Source organism: Pelobates fuscus, chromosome 5, assembly GCF_036172605.1.
Source record: "Pelobates fuscus isolate aPelFus1 chromosome 5, aPelFus1.pri, whole genome shotgun sequence".
NCBI lineage: Eukaryota > Metazoa > Chordata > Amphibia > Anura > Pelobatidae > Pelobates > Pelobates fuscus.
Genome location: NC_086321.1, coordinates 33,337,392 through 33,359,868, shown reverse-complemented (window position 1 = coordinate 33,359,868; position 22,477 = coordinate 33,337,392). Strand labels below are relative to the sequence as shown.

At 37.2% G+C, this 22,477-nt stretch overlaps 1 protein-coding gene across 6 annotated transcripts in view; it reads right to left on the bottom strand.

Moving 5' to 3' along the window:
- MEF2C (myocyte enhancer factor 2C) overlaps positions 1–22,477 on the bottom strand; it is a 246,571-nt gene that overhangs the window by 93,114 nt on the left and 130,980 nt on the right. For all 6 annotated transcript variants that reach the window (XM_063453699.1, XM_063453702.1, XM_063453704.1 and 3 more), the window contains one exon: positions 1,028–1,231. In XM_063453699.1, the coding sequence (XP_063309769.1) occupies positions 1,028–1,231 (204 nt within the window). The remainder of the gene's footprint in view (positions 1–1,027; positions 1,232–22,477) is intronic.

The window sequence follows — 22,477 nt, the reverse complement described above, 5'->3', positions numbered from 1 at the left end:
GAAAAGACACATTTTAAATGCCCCTCGAAGACATGCACCTGTAGGCAAATACCTTATTTGCCTAATGGTAAATCTGAAGCTAAGCTTTACTGCTACATCGTAGCCATAAAGGCTACTAACATGGAGATCTAGAAAGGTTGCCCTTTCACAGCTGTATTTCCCACCTTCAAATGTTTAGAAAACAGCTGATTATGTGTAGTGGTGCACTCACACACTAGAAAGTAGGATGCTGATTGCATCATTTTGGGATGGAGGTCCTATCCAATAGCTGGAAGAAGGAGGTACATCATTCCAGAATGTGTAAAGAAAACATACCTTTTTGTCTGTCATAGGCAGTAAATATGCAATTTACAATATATATAAACTATATATTATATTGCAAAATCTCAATATATAGATAATACTTGCTTCCAGCACCATCATGTGTGAGCTCTGTTGGTGTTATCTAAAACAGCCACCTTAAGTCCCGCTTCTATACTTCCCACGATCTGATTTGATCTGTCCTACTTGGGGATAGGAAGGCAGACATGCTGGTTTTAATGGACAACTCATCGGCATCTCCTATGAAATGTTGCAATATTTGCTATGCCAGAGAGCAGAAGAAACACCTGTTGGAAGGTTCTCCTGCTCTCCAGTGTCGGTCAATTGTAGCAGAGATTATTATGCAAACTCTATGCTGAAGAATTAACTGACAATTAGAAGAGGGATCAAGTATACTAGGGACCTCATTTTTAAAAAGCTTCTTCTCCACAGTTCTATATATTATAGTAATTCCGCTAGTACAGATTAAACACAGAATTTAATATACTTTTAAATTAGGCAAACTTGCATGTACCATAACAGGTACATGTTAAAGATTGTACAATATGTAGTTGAACAAGTTGGTAAAAAGAAAGAAAGAATTAAGCATCTTTAGCACTTCTATACAAAATGCAGAGCGAGTTGGCCAATAATGCTAAGCTTATAGAACACCTTGCCACAAGAGATGCAGAGTAATGTTCATAAAAATAATGCTTTCAACTCTTACCTCAACAATGTCTGAATTTGTTCGACTTTCATGCGGTTCATTGTATTCAGTATATTTCAGCAAAACTTTATCCATATCAGTGCTAGCGTACTGGAATAGTTTGTTTGTGCTGTTGAAGATTATTAGCGCTATTTCACAGTCACATAAAACACTCAGTTCATAAGCCTTCTTCATTAACCCAAACTTTCTCTTTGTAAATGTCACCTGAAAAAAACACGGAGTAAAAAAAAAATAGGTCTGTTACAAAATATGAACAATTCTGATGTTCACATTGTCTATACAGATGTTTAAACTGCAATTTGATAAATACTTGCAAAAACATAACATACAGGGATATAATTTCTAATTAGTGGGGTAATAGCTGCTTGATCCAATGAGACATCTGACTGCTATTTTGGCGTCAAGAAGGAATTTTTTCCTAGTTTGTTGCAAAATTGGAAGCGCTTCAGACTGCTTTTTTGCCTTCTTTTGGATCAACAGCAAAAGCATATGTGAGGAAGGCTGAACTTAATGGACGCAAGTCTCTTTTCAGCTATGTAACTATGTAACTATGTAACATTAAAGAAACACTGAATAATTTAACAACATTGTGACACATTTCCAAGTTTTCTGGATAGTGACACTATAGTTATAGTAATGTCCATAAGAGATTGCATTGAGCGAATGATTACTTATTGTCTCAATGTACGAGAGTGCTGTGACCAGTTTTAAATTCAGAGTGTGTGTAAATCGTGATTTCTGTGTTTTACTGGGTTCGTACAGGTATAAAATAATGACTTAGCAGTCTATTTAGCCCCTTAAGGACACATGACGGAAATATTCCGTCATGATTTCCTTTAATTCCAGAAGTTGTGTCCTTGAGGGGTTAACAGTGAAACTAACGTATCAATTTATATTTTTGAAATCGTTATCTAAACCAGGACCTCTGAAATGTGGCCACACACGGTCACACTTGACCATTGCCATTCTGAGTTTGTCTTATATTCAATTTTTTAACACAGACACCACAGCTTGGATGTGTGCTTACTGAAGGCCACAGGAAAATATGATATGTGAACCACGGAACTAGATTATCAGATTAATGTTCCAGGGCTCAAAATGACAGGTTTGTACTGTACAACAACACTGACTGTGTGATCATTCAAAATAGACTATGTGGTTAAGAATTGAGGTTACTAAAAATCTTATAGCATTGATAGGAAGTTATACTATGTGTCCCTGTAAAACCCAATGTGAGCACCTGCTTTTCAAAGCACAATAACCAATATATTTTTATGCAACCACAGTTCCTGCTGCATGAAAGAGAAAACGATAAACCAGCTATAATATCTCAAAATATAAAAACATTGAACGAGTGACATAAAACCCATATTTAAATGACTAACTTGCATCTAAGCCAGAAAAACCAATATGTTCTTTTGGTACAAAACAGTTAGATACTTAAATATGTATATTTTTTTGGAAGCGTTCCTGTAACTAAGAATACTGCAACGTCTGAACGCCATGCTCAGATACAGGAACAGGTTGTTATGGTGATTGGTTTGTAACATGGATTGGTGGCAGCGCATTTATGCATAGAGTAATGATACACACAATGTGTTCCTTCTAACAATTAAATAGATTAGAATATAATTGTGAATTTGAATTTGTATTGAACATAGAATGCAAGACAACATTCAAAAACTGTGGGTTGAAATGAATTTCTGTGCCAAGCATTGCTCTGTACTGATTTTGTTTTTTTTAGTTTTGATTATTGATAATCTTAAGTGTACATAAAATCAATAAAAAATCAATCTTATCTTAAAATTTCGGTAAATGTTATTTTTATGCAAGACATGTCAATTTTCAGTATTAGCATTAGCATATTCACTAAAGTGAGAGGATGGTCAGAAATTAAAAGTGAAATTTCAATTTAAAACCTTAAGTGGAAGAATTCTCCAAGTAAACTATGCTTCCATTCTGACTAAAGATGTCTCAGATTTGAAATTCACATTGAATTAAAGGGGCACTATAGATACCAGAACAACTACAGCTTAATGTAGTTGTTATGGTGTCTATAAACTGTCCCTGCAGGCATTTTCTTGTAAACACCGCCTTTGGAGAGAAAAGGCAGTGTTTACATTGCTGCCTAGGGACACCTCTAGTGGCAGTCATCAGGCGAATGGAGACGCTGAACTTTCCCCATAGAGTTGCACTGAATGTCCAATGTAGCATTTGACTCTGCCCCCACCCCGCCTTCTTGGCTGAGGTCATCAGAGTTGACAGTCTCAGCCAATACAATGCTTTGTTCTGGTAAAACAATGGATTGGATGAGATTGTCAATTCTGATGATCTCAGCCAATGAGGTAGATCGGGGGTGGGGCGGATCTGCCACGGCACAGGAATAAAGGTGAGTATTTATCTTATTAAGGGTGGTAAGAGAGGACTGGGGGGCTAAATAGTGCTTATAACACTATAGGGTAAGGAATACAAACACGTTTGTTTAACTTTGAATTCCCAGCAATTCTAACTGTAGTAAAAAGCCCTGTTATTGTTTTCAATTATAGCAAGTGAGCAGACATTTTTCTTAATCCTGTCCCACCAACAACTTTTCAACTGTTCAAATTTTTTTCAGTAAGAATCATAGAAAACAGCAATTCTGGGCGATTCATTAAATAAACAGACCATCGCGGGGATAGGTAGGTGTTGTTATCAGCTTGGGGTGCATCAAGTGATATAAATCACATCACTCACATTCCACCTCACTGGACCCACTTCTAACATCACCATCCTCTTCTGGCGTCATACTTTCCAAATTTCGAGCAAGATAAATCCAATAATTCTGTGAAAATGTCGGCTGTTGTGGAGTCCAGTATATATATTTTTACTTTGTATATATTGTTCTTTTTTATGGAAAAGTGTTTGTCTGTATATATTACTAGCAAAAAAAAACATTTATTATTAATTCTTAGCAATAAAATATTTTTTTTTTCAAAGGATTATTATTAGAAATATTTTTTGACAGGTGACTTGTAAGGCCAGTTGTGATATAACGGAATCACAATAACCTATGCCCATATCATTACGACACTTATGTATTGTTAAGTAGTATAAGGTCTTTGTAGATAAGTACAGATGTCAGCATGAAATTGTAAGTACTGAAATCTTCCTGGAACACTGATCGGTCTCACTTTGCCAAGAAAACGTACTCATATGTTATCTTACTAGTCACAAACCATATAGACCATTTAAAAATCCCTGTAGCAGGACTCTGCAACAGAACACATTATTTACTAAACAGTAAATATAAATTGTGGAAAATTGATAACCAGATTGACAAATGTAGATCAAACGTGCCCTTTCTTTCTACTATACACTCTTTCTACTATACTATACTTTTTTGTCTACATTTTGCTATTTACCTACAGAAGTTGATACCACAATCTCTATGTGATGAGAACAGAAGTATTTAAAAAATACATTTTGCAGGAAACACAAAATAAATATATACCACTGAACCATTTCAATATCAAATTAGTCGCTAATGAATTACAAAACATTGCAGAGGGCATACCTCTAACCTTCAAAGGGTTAACCTTTCCTGTAATAGAGTAGATGAAGTGTTTTATATTGATGCAATGCAGTATACCTAACAGAAGTATAGGATAAGTAATTTAGCATTTGTTTAAACTTCTAAGGAAACACAAAATTCCACTGTCTGCAGTTTAGAACCCTGTTTTATATGGTTACATTCCAAGTGCAATCTAAAACCAACTGCCACCCCAGTGAATGTGGGAATGCCAGCTGGTAATGCCATGGGATTATGTAACCACTTTAAACCCAGTCAGCAGGTCTGCAACCATTCAAAGGGGCATCTCCCACATGCCTACAGCCCGATCGTTAATCCCACCCAGCTTAGGGAGCCTTCGTACTCATTACCAAAACGTCAAACTAAATACATTGTTCGTGTATGTACGTAGTAAACATTCTAATGTAAATAGTAATGTAATATATCATGGACATTATGAATATTAGAGAAAACTATATAACTGTATATTGTATATTTTTTTGTAATATTGTATTCTATTGTATCAATGCAATGATTTGTGGACCCAGGACGTACTTGAAAACTAGAGAAATCTCAATGCATCCATCCTGGTAACATATTTTATAAATAAATAAATAAATCAATGTAATAGAAATGATTATTTGTACAGGGAAGCATATGATAGGGGTTAAAATATCTCAAATGTCAGGAGAAAAATAAATAGATAAGAATATATCACTGATGGAGTGATGTGATAAATATTTTGGTGCATTTTCTGAAGGTCATTCTTGACCCACTTTGAAACCAATACAATAATGTCCAGCGTGCAATGTGACCCTCCAAACTTGAAGGCTGTGTTATGTGCTCAAGATTAAATGATATGACATGATATAAAAGGTTACAATGTCTTTAGGATAAGCTTTTAAAATGATTTCATAGTTTTGAATAAAGTTTTCAAATAATTTTTTTTCTAAATATTAAAAAAATATATCACATATAAAAAATATCTAAAAAAAAAAAACATAATCAAAATATTAAAATAATTTTCAAAATATTACATCATTTTAAAAGTTTGTCATAAAATATTAAATAATTTGAGACACTAAGGCTTATGTAAGGACATGTTCAGGAAGGCAACTCCTGAAAATAAGAATTTGTTCAGATTATTTGATGAGCACGCATATTGCACAGCACTAAAAGTTAGACCCAGTCATTATGAAACAGCTGCCCGTTTGTAGGTCTTTTGTGGGTTGTTTGATCTAAAGGTTCTATCGCAGTGTCACCAATACCACATCTGTTCCCCTGTTTGAAGTTATAGAAATGTAATGTCAGATATATAATAATGTATTAGGTCTTAGGACTTTATTATGTATTTTTTTGCTTATTTGCAATTGCGTATGGAATTTACCCACCCCAAAAAAATTTTTTTCCCCATAGCAACTTTTAATTTTGAGAAAATTAATAGAGACTATCTGTGGAATGTAAAATCTCGAGCAGTGAATGCACGTACACACGTAATGAGGTAGACACAACATGTGACATAAAGTAGATGGAGATGGTCTAACATTTCAGCGGGGGGAGAAAGGGGATGCGGATCACTGGCATTCACATTGAATGTTAGCAGATAACGAGGATCCTACATCAAATGAAAGGTGATCTGCAGGACTGAGACAGCCGAAGTGCGGGAGGTTGAACTCACGAATTTACCAATGACCAGAGAATATGGACACTGTATAAACAGACATGGGGTAGTTACGGTTATTGTTATTTTGAGTATGATTGGGTTTTTATTGTTATGGTCCCTGAGGAAGTCTATTTGTTAGAAGAAACGCGTAGGACTGGACCTATTTAAATATATCTTTAAGATTTGAATAAATTGCCACATCTTCATTTCCTGTGTTCGAGTTGAGTGTCTTTCGGTTACTAACAAGGAACCGGAAGGTGGAGTGGAGACTAAAAGCACCCCTATACATTGAGGGGAGGCATGAGTGAGTGCAAATGTTTACACACATCTTGTAAGTGCAATATTGCGATACTGGTGTGATTTAAAAGTAAAAGTATTATGAAATGGCCATTTTTTAAAACATTTTTAGATATACAGCTGTAACGCTGAATATCTTGTTTGAACATATTGTTAATTAAGAGGCTTAATTGGAAATATAAGACAAAGGGGTAGCTGCCACAACTGACAACCCAAACAATGCCAAAGTTATACTAGTGGAGATGGGGTTTACCATTGTTTCCACCTTCAGTCAGCAAAACTACTGATCTAGTCCCACACGGAGGAGACTCCATAATGTTGATGCAGCTGTCGACTAGTAAGATTGATGGTTGAGCATTTAGAACACACACTGCTATTCAAAAAGTATGAGGTGTATTCAATAAGATGTATATAAACAGACTGGAACTAACACCAATGGTCATTTTTACTGTTTACTGTTACCATCTGCTTACTAACTATGTTACAACAGGAGATCTATTTGCTAAATTGAGATCTGTGGGTACGTTACAGCAATCTGCACCATTCTGGCCACAAACACTTGATGTTTTTTTTGATAGAGATGTTGTGGGCAATATATAGGAATTCAGAAGTAATTAAAGGACCACTATAGTGCCAGGAAAACAATCTACCCCCCCCCCCACCCTCAGGGTCCCACTCCCGCCGGGCTGAAGGGGGAGGAAGGGGTTAATCACTTACCTTTCTCCAGCGCCGGGCTCAGTCGGTGCTGGGGAACTCTCCTACCTCTTCCGACATCAGTGCTGAACGTGCATGCGCGGCAAGAGCCGCGCGCGCATTCAATCAGTCCATAGGAAAGCATTTCTCAATGCTTTTCTATGGACGTCAGCGTCTTCTCACTGTGATTTTCACAGTGAGAAGCGCAAAAGAGACAGCCACTAGAGGCTGGATTAACCCTAATGTAAACATAGCAGTTTCTCAGCTGCACGGTTAACCCTAGATGGACCTGGCCCACAGACCACTTAATTGAGCTGAAGTGGTCTGGGTGCCTATAGTGGTCCTTTAATATTATAATGAATTATATGCTCAATAAACCATACGGTTAGAAAAAAAAGGTGTTATGTTTAATGATCTGGATTTAAAGGGTCATGCCAACCAAAAAACAGTATATAAATAAAACACAGGGAAAAACAGCGAAAAATTGAAAAAAACATAGCTTCAATTCACTGCCAAAGCTAAGTTCTCCTGGCAGCCTGATCTTTACTGGAGGGGGAGGGATGTCAGGGAGGACAGTCAGAGGGGAGGGATTGGGCAACACTGAGGAGTGCATGTTGCAAAATTGGAAGTGTTTAAAACTGATTTATTTTGGAATTCTTTTGGATTAACAGCAAAAAACAGATATGAGAAAGGCTGAACTTGATGGATACATGCCTCTTTTTAGCCTATGTAACTACCTAACTATATTACTATGTTGCTATTGACTGTCTTCAACCGCATGTTGTGTGTGATGATGACGGATGCCAACTATGCACAGAACTAACGTTAGCCAGCATGGTACTAATGATGCTCTAACGACACTGCCAGTGGTGGAGTTACCTCTGGCAACAAAGAGCATTTTTTTCTGAACTTGAGGTGTTTCACAACGAAACTCAGCACATACAGACTTCAAGCACTATGACCACTTCAAATCAATGAAGTGGTCATGGTGCCTGGAATAATCATTTAAGATTTTTTTTTTTAATTTGGCAAACACTATGGAACCATTGGAATGTTCATGCCGATTGCTCTATTCATAGAATATCGCTCCAGTATTGTTCTTACATTCATCCCCATTCTTAATCTCTAACACCTAGCAATATTCATTTACTTGTTTTGATCTTCTCTACAATAGAGCTGAGAAAACAGTGTGGTCTTTTTTTCCATCTCTTTGTAGAACTACTCACAAGCGCCAAAAGATGAAAACATTTCTCAGTGGGTGCAGCAAGGAAGGTAGATAGTAATGGATTAGGCTAATAATCGGTGAAATATGTTCATCTATTTAGCCTTCGGATATGTGGAATTTTCCATCAGACCTTGACCAGAAATGATCCAGCTCAGATAGAATCCAGAATCATCATTACTGTATTATAAATAATATTAACATACATCAGAGTTAAACAAAAAAAAAACCCATCAAAATACAAAATATAAGAAATATGCTCTGGGTTAAAACATATTTTATTTGCTACTAACATTGTTTGGAAATTGGACTCTGCTGACCGCAGTTATACCAACTGACTTTTCTATGTACAGTATGTTGTCTGTAGCAAAGAAACCTCAGCTTTCAAAGATCTCATAATCTCAGCGTTACATTCCAAAGCTTAAAATATCCCAACAAAAATGCTATATATATTTTTTTTTTACTATTTTAGGTTCCTAAACATTTACAGTACCTTTTCGCAAGCGATACATGTTACGCCTTATTTTTCTGAACTATTTTTTTAAAGGACCACTAAAGTTAGCCAGACCACTTCATCTCAATGAAGTGGTCTGGGTTCAGTGGTCCTACAGTTTTAACCCTTGAAGGTAAAACATTGCTGTTTGGCTGAAACAGCAATGTTTACCTTGAACGGTTAAGCACACCACTAGGTCATTCTTGTCCCTCTTTGAAACCAATACAATAATGTCCAAACTTGAAGGCTGTGTTATGTGCTCAAGATTAAATGATATGTAATTATATAATAGGTCATATTCTGCTGCAAGGACTGAGTACAACTTGGTCACATGACATTGCAGCTCACAGGTAATTACTGAATTTATTGCTTCCCAAAGAGGAGCTTTGGGTTGGACAAGAACGAGGAAGTAACGCCTCTTTGATGACGATGCAGGTGTAGGAGATGTCAGCAGTACTGAGGGAATCTCAGCACTGCAAAAAGGTCAGCAACATCATTTTTTAAAATGTATTTGTATTATAAAACAGGGGGGCACTAAACTAACTGTGAACTAGCGCACTGTTGTGTTAGGAATACGGGTTTATATTCCTAACGCTATAGTTTTCCTTTTAACACATTGAAATAAAGATGGCAGATGATAAGGGTTTTAAATATTGGAATCTACAGGGAAGAAGCACCAAAACACTGACGAGGTAAGCTAAAAGGAGGCATTATTAGACATGTTATACAGTAGGCGGTTTAAAGGAACACTCTAAGCACCATCACCACTACAGTGCTATCCTACATTAAGTAGCCAAATCATCACTATAAGAGACACTATGATAAACAATCAAGAAAGTTGTACAGACAAGGGGGAAATCCAAGTGGTGGGACGTGAACAAAATTAAATTAAGATCACATTAAAATATAGTATTTTAAAATACAGTGAGTGGTTAGGGAACGTGTACACTACAAAAAAAAAAAATTTTTTATATTTTATCCTAAACTTTGTAGTTTGTTTATTAACTAACTTCTTGTAGATTTTATTTAAATATCTTTTCTCTTACAATAATTTTTCTATTGCACATGTGCAACTCCAAAAGAGGTGGCACGTATTTTACATAACCCATAATGCCAAGATTTATTGGGTACATTTAGCTTTGATAAGTTTTATTTAATGGTAAAACCTTCTCCACTATACAACAGAACCAGCACAAAGATCCAATTTTCAAGAATTTATTGTACAATCATCGAATGATTTTACTTTTTAAAACAAAAACAAAACTTTTGTATTTTTTTCCAGATTAATATTAAAAAATGTCATATGACTTTGGATGGAATTAGTTGCAGACCCTCTTGAGCCATGTTCTCAGTTAATATACATTATGCTTTTTTATCAACTTCCCTCTCATTTATTTATTTATTGCATCATCACAATGGGGCTTATCGTAACTCCGATCAAAGGATCGTAAAAATGTATTATTTCAATTCCTAACTTAATATCAAATTATTAACACGTGAAAATATAGAATTTTATGTCTGCAAGTTTTAATTTGTGTAAACCAAAAGTTGTATTCCAAAGAAAGCCATTTAAAAAGGTTGAAGGAATGGTCTATTTTTTACAACTTAAAAACGTAGGATCATTATTTTTGAAAAGATTTAACACTTCTGCCCTCAGTGCCATTTCTACAAAGTAACTAGGGAATAGACTAAGCATTAGCTGTTTTTTTCCTCAATACACATTAGAGACCAACTTAAAAATATTCCCCCCGTGCCCCCCCCAAAAATAAACTTTTAAAATTAGCATTTCATAAAACTTTTAAGTAGTCCTTTTTCTCACATGCCCCTGCTGTAGATAGCTTAAAATGTTACTAAGACCAGAGTATACAGTGATTACTGTAACCATGAAATACCTGCATTGTTGCGCCAAAACAGAGGGCAAGATTTTTTATGTAATTTTTTTTTTAACAGTTTTAAAATGTCATAGCAGACAATGCATAAAAATAGGCACGATAATGGCCCATTTAGATAAATGTATTACACAGCAAAATCCTGCCTTTCTGTACGTGATATTTTCTGTACTGCAGGTGAAGATGCACAGCATTCCTGTGTACAAAGTCCCTTTGGGCATCTTAAAGTAGATATAGTACAGAGGCATAAGCAAAACATGATATACAAACTAGTATACAGAGGATACAACCTGGGAATCAGGATGAAATAATAGTAGAAATCTAGGAATAAAAAAACAAAAACACATATGGTGAAGTACATAGGGCTAATAAAATAGCCTTAGGTGATAGAAAACTTACAAAAAGATGGACGTTATAGTTTGTCAACCGATGGTAGAACATTTTGAATAGGCCATTAATAAAATTTGGTAAGGAAAAGTGTGCCCACGCAGGGGCGGCGATGCATGTTTGGTAAGTGGCTGGGGGTGCGGGATTGGTTCAACAATAGCCTTGTAGCATTAGCCTGCACAGAGGCTGACATCATTTGATCCCTGGTACAATTGAGACCTGTGTTTTGGGCGCGTTACCCATATAGGGGAGGGTTTGTACGTCTGGTGTGCCTTCTGAGGGTCAGTTACGCTGTCTATTTCATCATATGCGTGTTGATGGTTACGCTCTTTGGTGGCTTTGCTGGTACGAGCGTGTGTCAGATCACTTGTGTTTGAATATTTTTGTGTATGGTTGAGTGGCGTATCGGTTTGTTGTTGTTGTGTTTATGTTGTGTGGAATCCGTGTTTGTCGGTACCAGGTTAGGCGACTGGTCTCCCACGAATGGCGCTTGCAATGAGTTTCACATATAGCAGTGAGGTGTTCGTGGTGCGGAGTAGCGTATGTCTAGAGTGGGGATCATAAGTGGGTGTAACGCTTATGGTGATTGTCAGCACAGTGGACTAGTTGTCCCCTTAGGGGGAGTCTGTGGTGCAGTTAGCGTGTGGGATGGTAGCCATGGTGAGCTCATGTTGGTCATGCTGATGTGGATCATGGGTGAGTATGTGCTTCGTGATCTTGTAGGCGTGTTGTGGCTTGGAATCGGATAATCGTCAGTGGTGTATACAGATTTGGACCTGTATACATTTTGTTTTTATGTCCTATTTTATTTCTTCATTTTGATCCACTGGTTAGTGGAGACAAGCCTGCTGTTTTAACCCTTGATGCAAGTGCAACCTTGAAAAAAAAACACTAGTTCTAACCGTTGGTGAAATAATCTCACAGTCAGTAAAAAATGAATTCATTAACATTTTTTTTTAAAAAAAACATTCTATTGCATCTGTACAATATGTTATAGCCAAAACTCAGAAGAGCTGCAATACTAATGTGATGATTTACTGAAGCGTAAATTTTTTGGGAATTCAAAATGAATTAAAAGTGATGTCAAAGCTATAGACCAAAACAGCCGAGGAATGTATATGTTATACTTTTGTATCTTAGTGTGGTGCTTTCTCCCAGTGTGTCGGTATTTATAATGCATTAACTGTAAGAGCTTGCATAGAAACATGCAGTTGAAACTACAGATGTATTCTGGTATACATGAACATACATACTATAAATATATAAAATAAAGAAATGTAATTTTATATATTTTATAAAAAATGTTTTTATATACTGTATATATATCAAATTTAAATTTCTCTATTTTAACTAACTTTACTATATGCTTTAGAAAAACTACATGTAAATGTTTAGGTTGAAAGCACGTCTACCCGATTTGATTATGTTGAAATGTGCATGGTCTAAAGGTCGATAAAAACTTCATTCTCCACTGAGAGAAAAGACAGGAAGCACATTTGTATTCTTTTCCTGTCAAAACAGGAAAAGAATAACTTCTTCCTTTCTACAATGACTTCAGTTGTGCTTCCCACTTCTAACTTTTTCCCTCAGGGCAACGATAATCACTCCTTAAGAGAAGATGTAAAGGTTGCAGCTGGTCACATTTTAATATAAGCGTCAAACTATGATGTTACCAAACCTGACCTCACTCCAAAGTAGAACCCGCACAGTTGGTTTTTTTTAGCAGTAATTGCATCAACCTACTGGCTACTTTATGTTTTGTTCTTAAATATCAAATAACATACCTACAAGATTAAAATGCTGAACATATTTAATCTAGGTGGTTTTTTCAAACTGCATTTAAGTATATTACTTCTATTTAATTCCCATCGAGGATAAGTCAAAAAGCAAGAGATAGCTGTTTTATGTTATAGCATTTATATAAAATGAAATCTGTACAAAAAAAAGTAAAATACAATATAAGAATGCACTTTGCCGGCACAGAATTTTATACTGCATTGAAAGAAGAAAAAAAAATACTTTGAAGAGAAAAGGACACAAGGTCTCTCTGCAATACAAGCTTTTGTCTTTGGGATTTAAGATACAGGAAGGAGACTCTTATGTCTCAAAGTATATCGGAAGCTAAATAAAGAACAAAACGTAAAGATGTAGCTATGATCTCAAGCATCCAGCATTTTACAGTGCAGAGGGTTGATCTAACAAAGGTTCCGGCCAGAAGAACATTTACTACTTTCTATGGCTCTCCAGAGCGTTGTTAAGGGGAATTCATTGCTCTAAATGTCTTTTTGATATTCCCTGTTGACATATTTATTTGATGGCTATGTTCCCTATTTGCCTGTTTCTAACTCTTGTATACATTGAGGCACTAACCGTAATGCTATATCTGTCAACGTTTGTCCAGAGCACTAAAAATGATGGCCGTTTTTACATACGTTTACATACTACATCTAGACACGATACTTTTAATACTTTGCGTTGGTGGTGTTGTAGTTCAGCTGTGAAGAGTTAGGAGAAGTGTTTAGTAGAGTAGCAGAAGACTTGCCCCGGGAGCTGATAGTGATACAGATATTATTGCCAAATTTTTCAGATTGCAGAATAAAGACAATTGCTATCAGCATAAATTCTCAATTTACTGCATGTAGCGTTCTATATAGAATTTAAATATTTAAACTACTATGATACTAGAATAAAAATGTGCAAACATCGGTAACTACCCATATTTCACACAGAGACTCCTGAGATTTTCAAAACGGCTCTTTCGGCAAAGTGAATAGCAAAATCAACTATTGGGTTGTACTGTCTCTTTTGGATCAAGAACCACTTATTAGAGGGATACCCCATTTTCTTCCAGTGGAAATCGAAGAAAGGTGATCTCTGTATCATGGGAAAAAAAAACTCCCCCAAATTTACATTGTATATATTTGTATCTATATCTTAGGATTCAATGTAATATAACTACGAACAGATATAAAATGCTGACCTATGAAACACATTTAGGATAATACAAATGCAACGAATACATAATACACTTTTTTTTATAGAAAGATTGATCATTTATGGTTTTAAGCTGCATGGCATAGTTTGAAATTTTTTGAGGAAACTGTCCAAAGTGTCAGTTTCAACATTTTTATTAAAGGAACACTCTGGGCACCATGAGTTGCTATGATTCCTGGAAGTTCTGGGAGGCATGTTACCTTAAGGGGTTAAAATGTTTACAAATGGTTTTCCCTTTAAATGGATTCAGACCGCGTCCATCCCCTCTTCCTCAATTTTAGCTTCAGACTTCAATGAGGAAGCCTCAGAATGGGCCCCGGTGATAGGCTGAGAGTGTCAGCTGACTAACTTTCCATCGAGAAAAATGCTCAAGAAAGATACGTAACTTGTCAATGGTAGTCAGTGATAGGCTGAGAGTATCAGCTGACACACTCAGCCAATCCATGGCGCCCAGTTCAAAGCTTCCTCATTAAAGCCGGGGACTGGGGCTGCAAAGTAAAAGGGACCGCACTCAGTTCCACTTGATACCGTGTGCACTGAGGCAGGACCAGCAAATCCAGTATATATATATAACAATGAATAAGAAAACAATCTCCAGGCACTCACAATGTTCAAGCCACAGGCAAATTTATTGGCTCAAAAAGCAAAAGCAACGTTTCGACCTACTAAAAGGTCTTTGTCAAGCTGAAGCCAATAAATCTGCCTGTAGCTTGAACATTGTGAGGGCCTGGAGCAAACAGGTTGTCTGACAAAGTTGGGTTTAAACCATTCACAAATGGTTTAATCCCTTAAAGTAAGATAGTGTCCAGGACCTGCAGACACCATAACAACTTAACTGGGATGAAGCTGTTGTGTTGACTAGAATGTCCTTTAACTAAAATATTTATAATTGTGATACTACAAAAGTGTGCCTGAAACATATATATATATATTTAACTCTACAATTAGGTTAGAGACAGGGAATATAATTAAATAAATGAATTGCTGCTCTATCTACTCCAGTTGTCTATTACGGAATCAAATTAAATACTCAATTCATTAACACTATATTTGACATCTGATTTCATCACAGTGTTTCTGTGACGCCCCATAGAATCTCCACGTGTGAATTTTAAACTCCTCTCTGCTACTTGTGTCAACTTCTGTTTTATATCGTTTAGATTGTAAGCTCCTGGGCGTTTTTTTCTAAGCACTCTGTATGAACATGCTAAAATGCAACATTCTAAGCCTGTAGGCAGGCCTCTCTATGTAATTATCCTTTCATTTTATAATGGAACTTCACCATCCCTTATACAGTGCATCTGATATGTTACAGATACTTAATATCTGTATATTTTTTATCTGTAACAAAAGGCTATTTTTTTTTGCAGGAGAAAGCAAAACAACCCAGAGGAAACAGTGTTTGCAGATTTAACAAGGACATCTGAGATGTACCAGATAAACCAGATGGGTGGGGGGAGGAGGGGTGAGGTGGTATTGCTGGTGTTTCAAGACCTTTGTGATACGGCATAGATTGACTGCAGCAGCTGGGGGGATGACAGGATGTCACATGTTATTCTTACATGGATAAAGCTTAGACACTAGTGCTTCCCATTCAGCTAGTTCAAACCACACCAATCAAAGCCGATCCATGATCCATATCACCAAGGTTACATCTCAGATCTCTCTGTTGCAATAATGATAATAAACAATAACTAATAATAAGAGCACCTGTCTACTAAAACAACCTATTTTTTTTACTACATGAAACAGAATGAAAATGTAGATTGGATACCTATCTCATTAAGAATGATTATTAGTATTTATATATCGCCAACATATCTTAAAGGAGCTTACAATGAGGGTTTGAGGTAGGCAGATACATATCGTTAGGCCTCATTAGGACAACTGGTCAACTGGTAAGGTGGTCTGACTTGGATTCGAAGCTAGGTTCCCTGGTTCTTGAGAAGTGATAAAACCAGTTGTGGGTGTTTAGAAATATGCTTTGTTCTAGAGCAGTGGTTTTCAGAATGTTCCTGTGGTTACAAATGCAGCTGTAACCAAGTTCTAACTGTTGCATTGCACATACAACTCACAGCGGTACTGAGTGTGAGAACTGATATACCACATCTCATTAAAACAATACTAGCAGCAATTTCATTATACAAAACAACTTGCATACCATTACCAATGGAACGCGAGAACTGGACCTTTATTATTTTACAATTAGTAGAATTTAGAATATAGTAAGATTGAGTAGATTGAATGAATAATACAATTGTAGGTCAATCACGATGGGAAAAAGAGCCAAGGTTCTTGAAATGGAGAACAAAAAGTTAATACATTAACTGATGACTACAAAAAAATCAGAGTAATAATACTGACATAAAAGTTTAAAAGAAAGAGGTGGCAGAAAGGGGATGAGCATAGCTCCCAACAATCTTGATCAGAGAATTAAAATGGGGTGGACGGGGCTCTGAAGGGGCTTAGTGATGCCCAGTGATGCCCAAAATGGACACGCACACCCAGAAGAGGTGCAAGCCCAAGCAAAAAAAGACTGCCTGACCAGTTACCATACTGTCTTCCAGTTTTGAAAAATGTCAGCTTAGCTACTGTGCAAATATCCAACACTGTGGTGGCACGAGTGGAGGGGATTCCTACACCATGCATGTATGTTCCCCTCTGTCCAAATTCACAAAAGCAAAGGGAGGGATAGATATAGGAAGGATAGATGGGGAAAGTCAATCTATCAAAAAACTATCACAACAGAGTTTTCTAGTATATTCCTTTGATCTCATTTAAGTTTGTATCCTCTCTTAGCCATAAAGGTGGTGCGAAAAAATGTTCATCCAATAAGGAGAATAAATAAATAAATAAAGGAGATAAACCTAGACCTTGATCTGCATCCCGGAGGAACTGGACTCCAAAAATAATTTTTTCATGTGGCACATCACTAACTAATATCAAATACGTATCAGTAAACAATAACTGTACTATCCTTAGAAACTGACTTGTCTGTAGCCTACAGATAAACTGCTACAAAATATTAATTTTCTGAAATATGACTGGGAATCTAGGTCCTTGACAGTTGCCAAAGTGCTCTAAGTTTAGGATTTTTTTTCTTATAAATGCATAAAAAACGTATAGTCCATGTATAAATAAGCACTATATTAAGGTATATATTGCCCTTAAGTTATGTCTTGCTAATGCCTCCTGAGGAATAGACTTAGAAATCTCTAACACTGAAACCTTAGATAAATCCTCACGGTTTTAAACAAGTTATATGAGCAGCTCATTCTTCTCCCTTAGAAGAGGTTAAAAAAAGACATAAAGTAATCACTTACTTACTGAAAATTCAACTACATAAAAAGGGAATTTCATGTTCATTTATAAGCGCAAGCTCTAAACCAATTAAAACAAATATGGTGGTTTTATATTGACAGAATTATTGCTTTCTGGTTTGGCCCACAGCAAAAAATACTCTACAGGGATGGTCCAGAATGTATCTGTAGTAAATCATGGTTTATGTTTGTTTTGAAACTCAGACTTTAGTACAAATAGCTAAAGTCACATGAATAGGATAACAAGATGCCTGCCGAGGGTATATTCTAAAGCCAAAAATCGACATTAGACTCACGCGGCACCTTTAATCTCCTCCTTCCTCAACACACACTATGATACTCAATAAAAACCTCATGGAATATGCCCATGGAAGAAACTGGATATATGTTCGTTCAATGGAAAATGTGATATACCATCATGCAGCCTGAAAGAAGGAAGAGAAGGAACACAAGTATTGGTGGCAAAGAGTTGGTCTTGCTTTTGTCTTACATTCGATATAACACCTGACATTTTTTGAAATCTAACTACATTTCATTTGAAATCCTTTCACATTTGAATAAATGTCACAAGGTAGCATATATATATATATATAAATAAAATTGTCCTTCCCACAACAGATTTAAATCATCTTGATACATTAAGGTAGTACTCTGATAAAAAAAAAAAAATAGGTCCTCCGACCAACTTTTTTTTTAAAGATGTCCATCAGACCACAGCTTGAGCTACACCCTTTCTGCCTTGCAAATATTATACACAGGGAAAGATATTGCTTTTCATGCAAGGTAACACCTTGGCTTGATATGTCTTTCAAAGCATTACCTTGATATCTGGATCTCTAGGGAGTTCAACAGCAAGTGCGTTAAAGGCAGCCACAAGCATTTGTACTCATAATAAACCATACAGACCACCCAGTCACAATGAGCTCCTTCTGAGTTTATCTTGAGTGTGTACTAAGTGGGTAACATTGCCCAACTAGCTACAAGGCAGACTGAGCTTTGGTATTGACGTGTTCTTTCTAGACATTTTGATGTGGAGTCCACTATCCAATTTATAGCTCTGTCCATCCTGAAGCCAGGAAAATAATATTCTCCCAACAAGTTGAAAGACCCAGCTTTACGATAAATATTGGAAGTAGAATCTCCCTGATGACAGTGAAATTATTCTTGTGAAGTTTAATGCTTCACTGGGCCTTGTAACCACAATGACACTGTGGACTGGTTGTTAATGTTCTATGTTCTATGAACCAGCACCACAGACCATTGCTTGAGAAGCAGTGTATTAAATTATTCATGCCGCTCGACTGTTGAAATAATTGGTGGAGACTCTCAGTGGAGACCTGTATGCAACTCGCCAAACTGTGAGATTATGGAATGCCAGCAGTCAAATTAGTTCTACGGTATTCACAATGTATCACAGAACAACTATCATAACTCATAAAGCACTTTGTCTTTAATGATATTCTTTAATTTTAAATCTTTTTCACACATGTTGTTTTAAAGAGTTACTCCCACAAAAAACAGCAGAGGGGTCAAAATCAGTTTGTGCAGATGATCATAGCAAAACGCTGCACTTACAGACTCCAGGCACCATATAGTCATGGTGCTCATGGTAACCCTTTAAGAATGAATTATTTTTGGATAGTAGAGTAGGTTAAGAACACTTTTATTCATAAGTAATTAAAGGGACACTAGTTAAAAGCTTAAAGAACATTCTTACACAACAACAAAAATGTCATATTGATTAAATCCAAAGAGCCACCTGGCCGTACTGCAAAACTCTCTAACCAGAGAGAGATATAGATAGACAGACAGACAGACAGACAGACAGAGAGATAGATAGATGATAGATAGATAGAAAGAGAAAACAGACATACATAATAGAACTAAATTAATGTCACACTAACGGTCTATTTTGGTGCATCAAATTGTAATTTTTTTTTGGCATTGATTTACTTTGAAGGTTAGTATTTTGTTAAGATGCAGCAAATGAATTGCATTGCATTTATTTTATCTGCAATATTCGTAACATTCATGTCGATACATATTAGCGACTAAAGACATCAGAGGCAAAAGTATACAATGAAGGACCCCATGAAGAAATTATTTTGGGGTTCAAATTCTGACATCTAAAGTAAAGGAGAAGGCTTATTTATACACTACAGAACGATAGTTCTCTATGCTGCTCCTTCTTGTGATTTAGTGTTGGATCAGGACACGGAAATATGACATCATACCCTGAATATGTTAAGCGTCACTGGGAGGGTATGAAATTACATCAGCTGGCGATGGTAATTTATAAAAAAATATATATTTTTGGCACATTAATTAACATAAATTGACACAGGTATATACTGTTGTCGTAACGTGAAGTCACTGTCCAAACACTACAAACAAAATGAATCACTCTGGGAGACTGTCAGGTACTTCTCAGTCATATTTACTCACCAAAAAGAGATACGTAATAACTTTGGTTACCATTTGCCAAGACAGAGTTAATTAAAGACACAGACTGAGCACCAAAACCACTTGTCGTAATGTAGTTACTTTGGTACACAGATGCTGCCCCCTATTGTCAGACACTGACAATTATCATTACTGTCATATTTTGCCAAAAACACACCTCTAGTGTGTTTTTAACAACTAGACAGTCACTAGAGACACTTCTCCCTTCATATTGTTCTATTTTCCAAGTACCATGTTCTGCGTTATCATACACAGCATTATGACACAAAACACAGCTAATTCTTCCCATAGAGAAGCAGTGGGACAGCATATTGCAGCAATTTGCCTACTGTGCAGCACTGCCCCAGGAAGCACCTCCAGTGGCCATCTCTGAAAAGACAGTGCATGAAAATGCCTGAAGGGAATGATTACACTCACCAGAACAAACACAATAAGCTGTAGTTGTACTGGTGATTATAGTGTCCCTTTAATAACGTTTTTCATTTTTTTTCTTTAAAAAAATGGGGGCCCATAATATAAAGTTACTAACCAGCATGTGTGACTTTAAAAATAATATATATATATATATATATACACATACATACATACATATATATAGATATATATAAAGCTGGTGTGCCACTATCTTGTGTTATCAGTTTACCTTAGCTCTCTAGCTGACACAAACATTATATTATAGCACTACATTGCAATATTGTTTACTGCATAACCAACAATTACAGTGGCATTGTGATTACTGTGCTTATATTTTTATACATATTTTGGTATATACAAGAAAAACAAAATTAAATCAGTAATGGAGGCACCCGTTGGCAAAGCACTGATAAAGAATATAACTTACTTCCTAACCTGTGCACTCCTTGAATATTTGAGTGTTGTAGGGTAAAACACACAGTGATCGTTTGAAGTGGTGAGAGCTTAGTTTTTGTGTATAATCATGTTATTGCCTGTACATTTACTTCTCATAATACTTGCAGTAAAAAAAAAAAAAAAAAAGAGCAACGTAAGGCAAGGCTAAGCACCTGGAGTGAACGGTAGCATGGCCGCAGAGCTCCAGACATGAAAGCAGAATAAGTGACATTTCCAGCATCGGAACCCACACAAAAAACACCCAGGGACAGCCCGGGGAACCAGGAGAACCAAATGGGCCGAAAAAACTAGAAAGTGAGGCCCGACAAGCCCCGCCAGGGGATGGACATCGGGGAACTATGGCGGTAGGCGCAGACCCCTACCCCCATGACCATGACCAGGCTATCGGGGATCTAATGGCAGATCACCACAGGAAGATCTCGGCTGACGTGGCCCTAACCAGGGACGACATCAAGGGCCTTACAAAAAGGCTGGGAAAAGTAGAAGCCTCCTCCACCAGCCACACCAACCAGATCTTGGATCTACAAACAGCGATCAAGGACCTGCAACAAAAAACCTTGCAACATGAACAACTAATTGCCGCTCAAGAAGACAGGCACAGCCGAAACAATCTCAAGCTTAGAGGAGTCGCTGACTCCATACCGGAGGCTGAATTACCACACTTCGTTAGATAATGGGGCTACTAAACCTCACTACTGACCCACCAGCTCAAGCAGCGCACCCCGCAGGCCACATACGCCCGCTAGGGGGACACACCGTGGATGCCCCGGAGTTCGTGCCCAGGAGGCCACCTGCAGAATCACAGGCAAAAGCCACCACATGAACTCGAACCCAGCAGAGAGCCCCCCCAGGCCTTTATGGGTGAAAGCACCTCATCATGCCACAAACTTTACCATAGGACTCGGCCCACCAACCTTGCACCCAGAACTGACACCGGCTATGAGAAAACAGACTGCACTAGAGGCGGTCTGAGAAAGCAGCTGACTGCAGATCGACTCCAGACGGTCACAAGTATTTGGGGACTGGGGCGGGGAGGGCCACCAGACAATCAAAACTGATGGTTTATCTTTATGTTGTCATATACTAGCCTACTAACCAGCACACAGTAGGAAGGTCTAGTGCTGCGGGTCATTTTGACCGATACATCCCTTTCATTGTATATACCCTAGCGCGGTCCCACCATTACACATAGCAATTATCAAGCAGGGGGGGGACTGCACTCTGTTGTCCGCAATTCACGCTAGGCAAATTCTTACCATGGCTTTGTTATTTTTGTCTATAAAGCCAAACACTGCATCTCTTCTATTGCTATAAGCGTGAACAAGAGCTATATAATCGCAACACCACATAAGGGACTCACGGACCCTTAAGTATACACAGGAGACACTACATTCACCATTCACTTTTCATTAACCCAGTCACCTTCTAACCCTCCACCTACTGAGACAGCTAGCAAAAGGGACACGTACCGACTGACGGGGGACTCTGCGGGTTGACCCTTTTGGCAGCCAATAGGCAATCGAAGGACAGGCCTGCCTTGGAACTGAGGGCTTGATGCACCTGAACAGCCTGTAACCCTGACTTAACGTACTGCACCACATTACGACCTCAG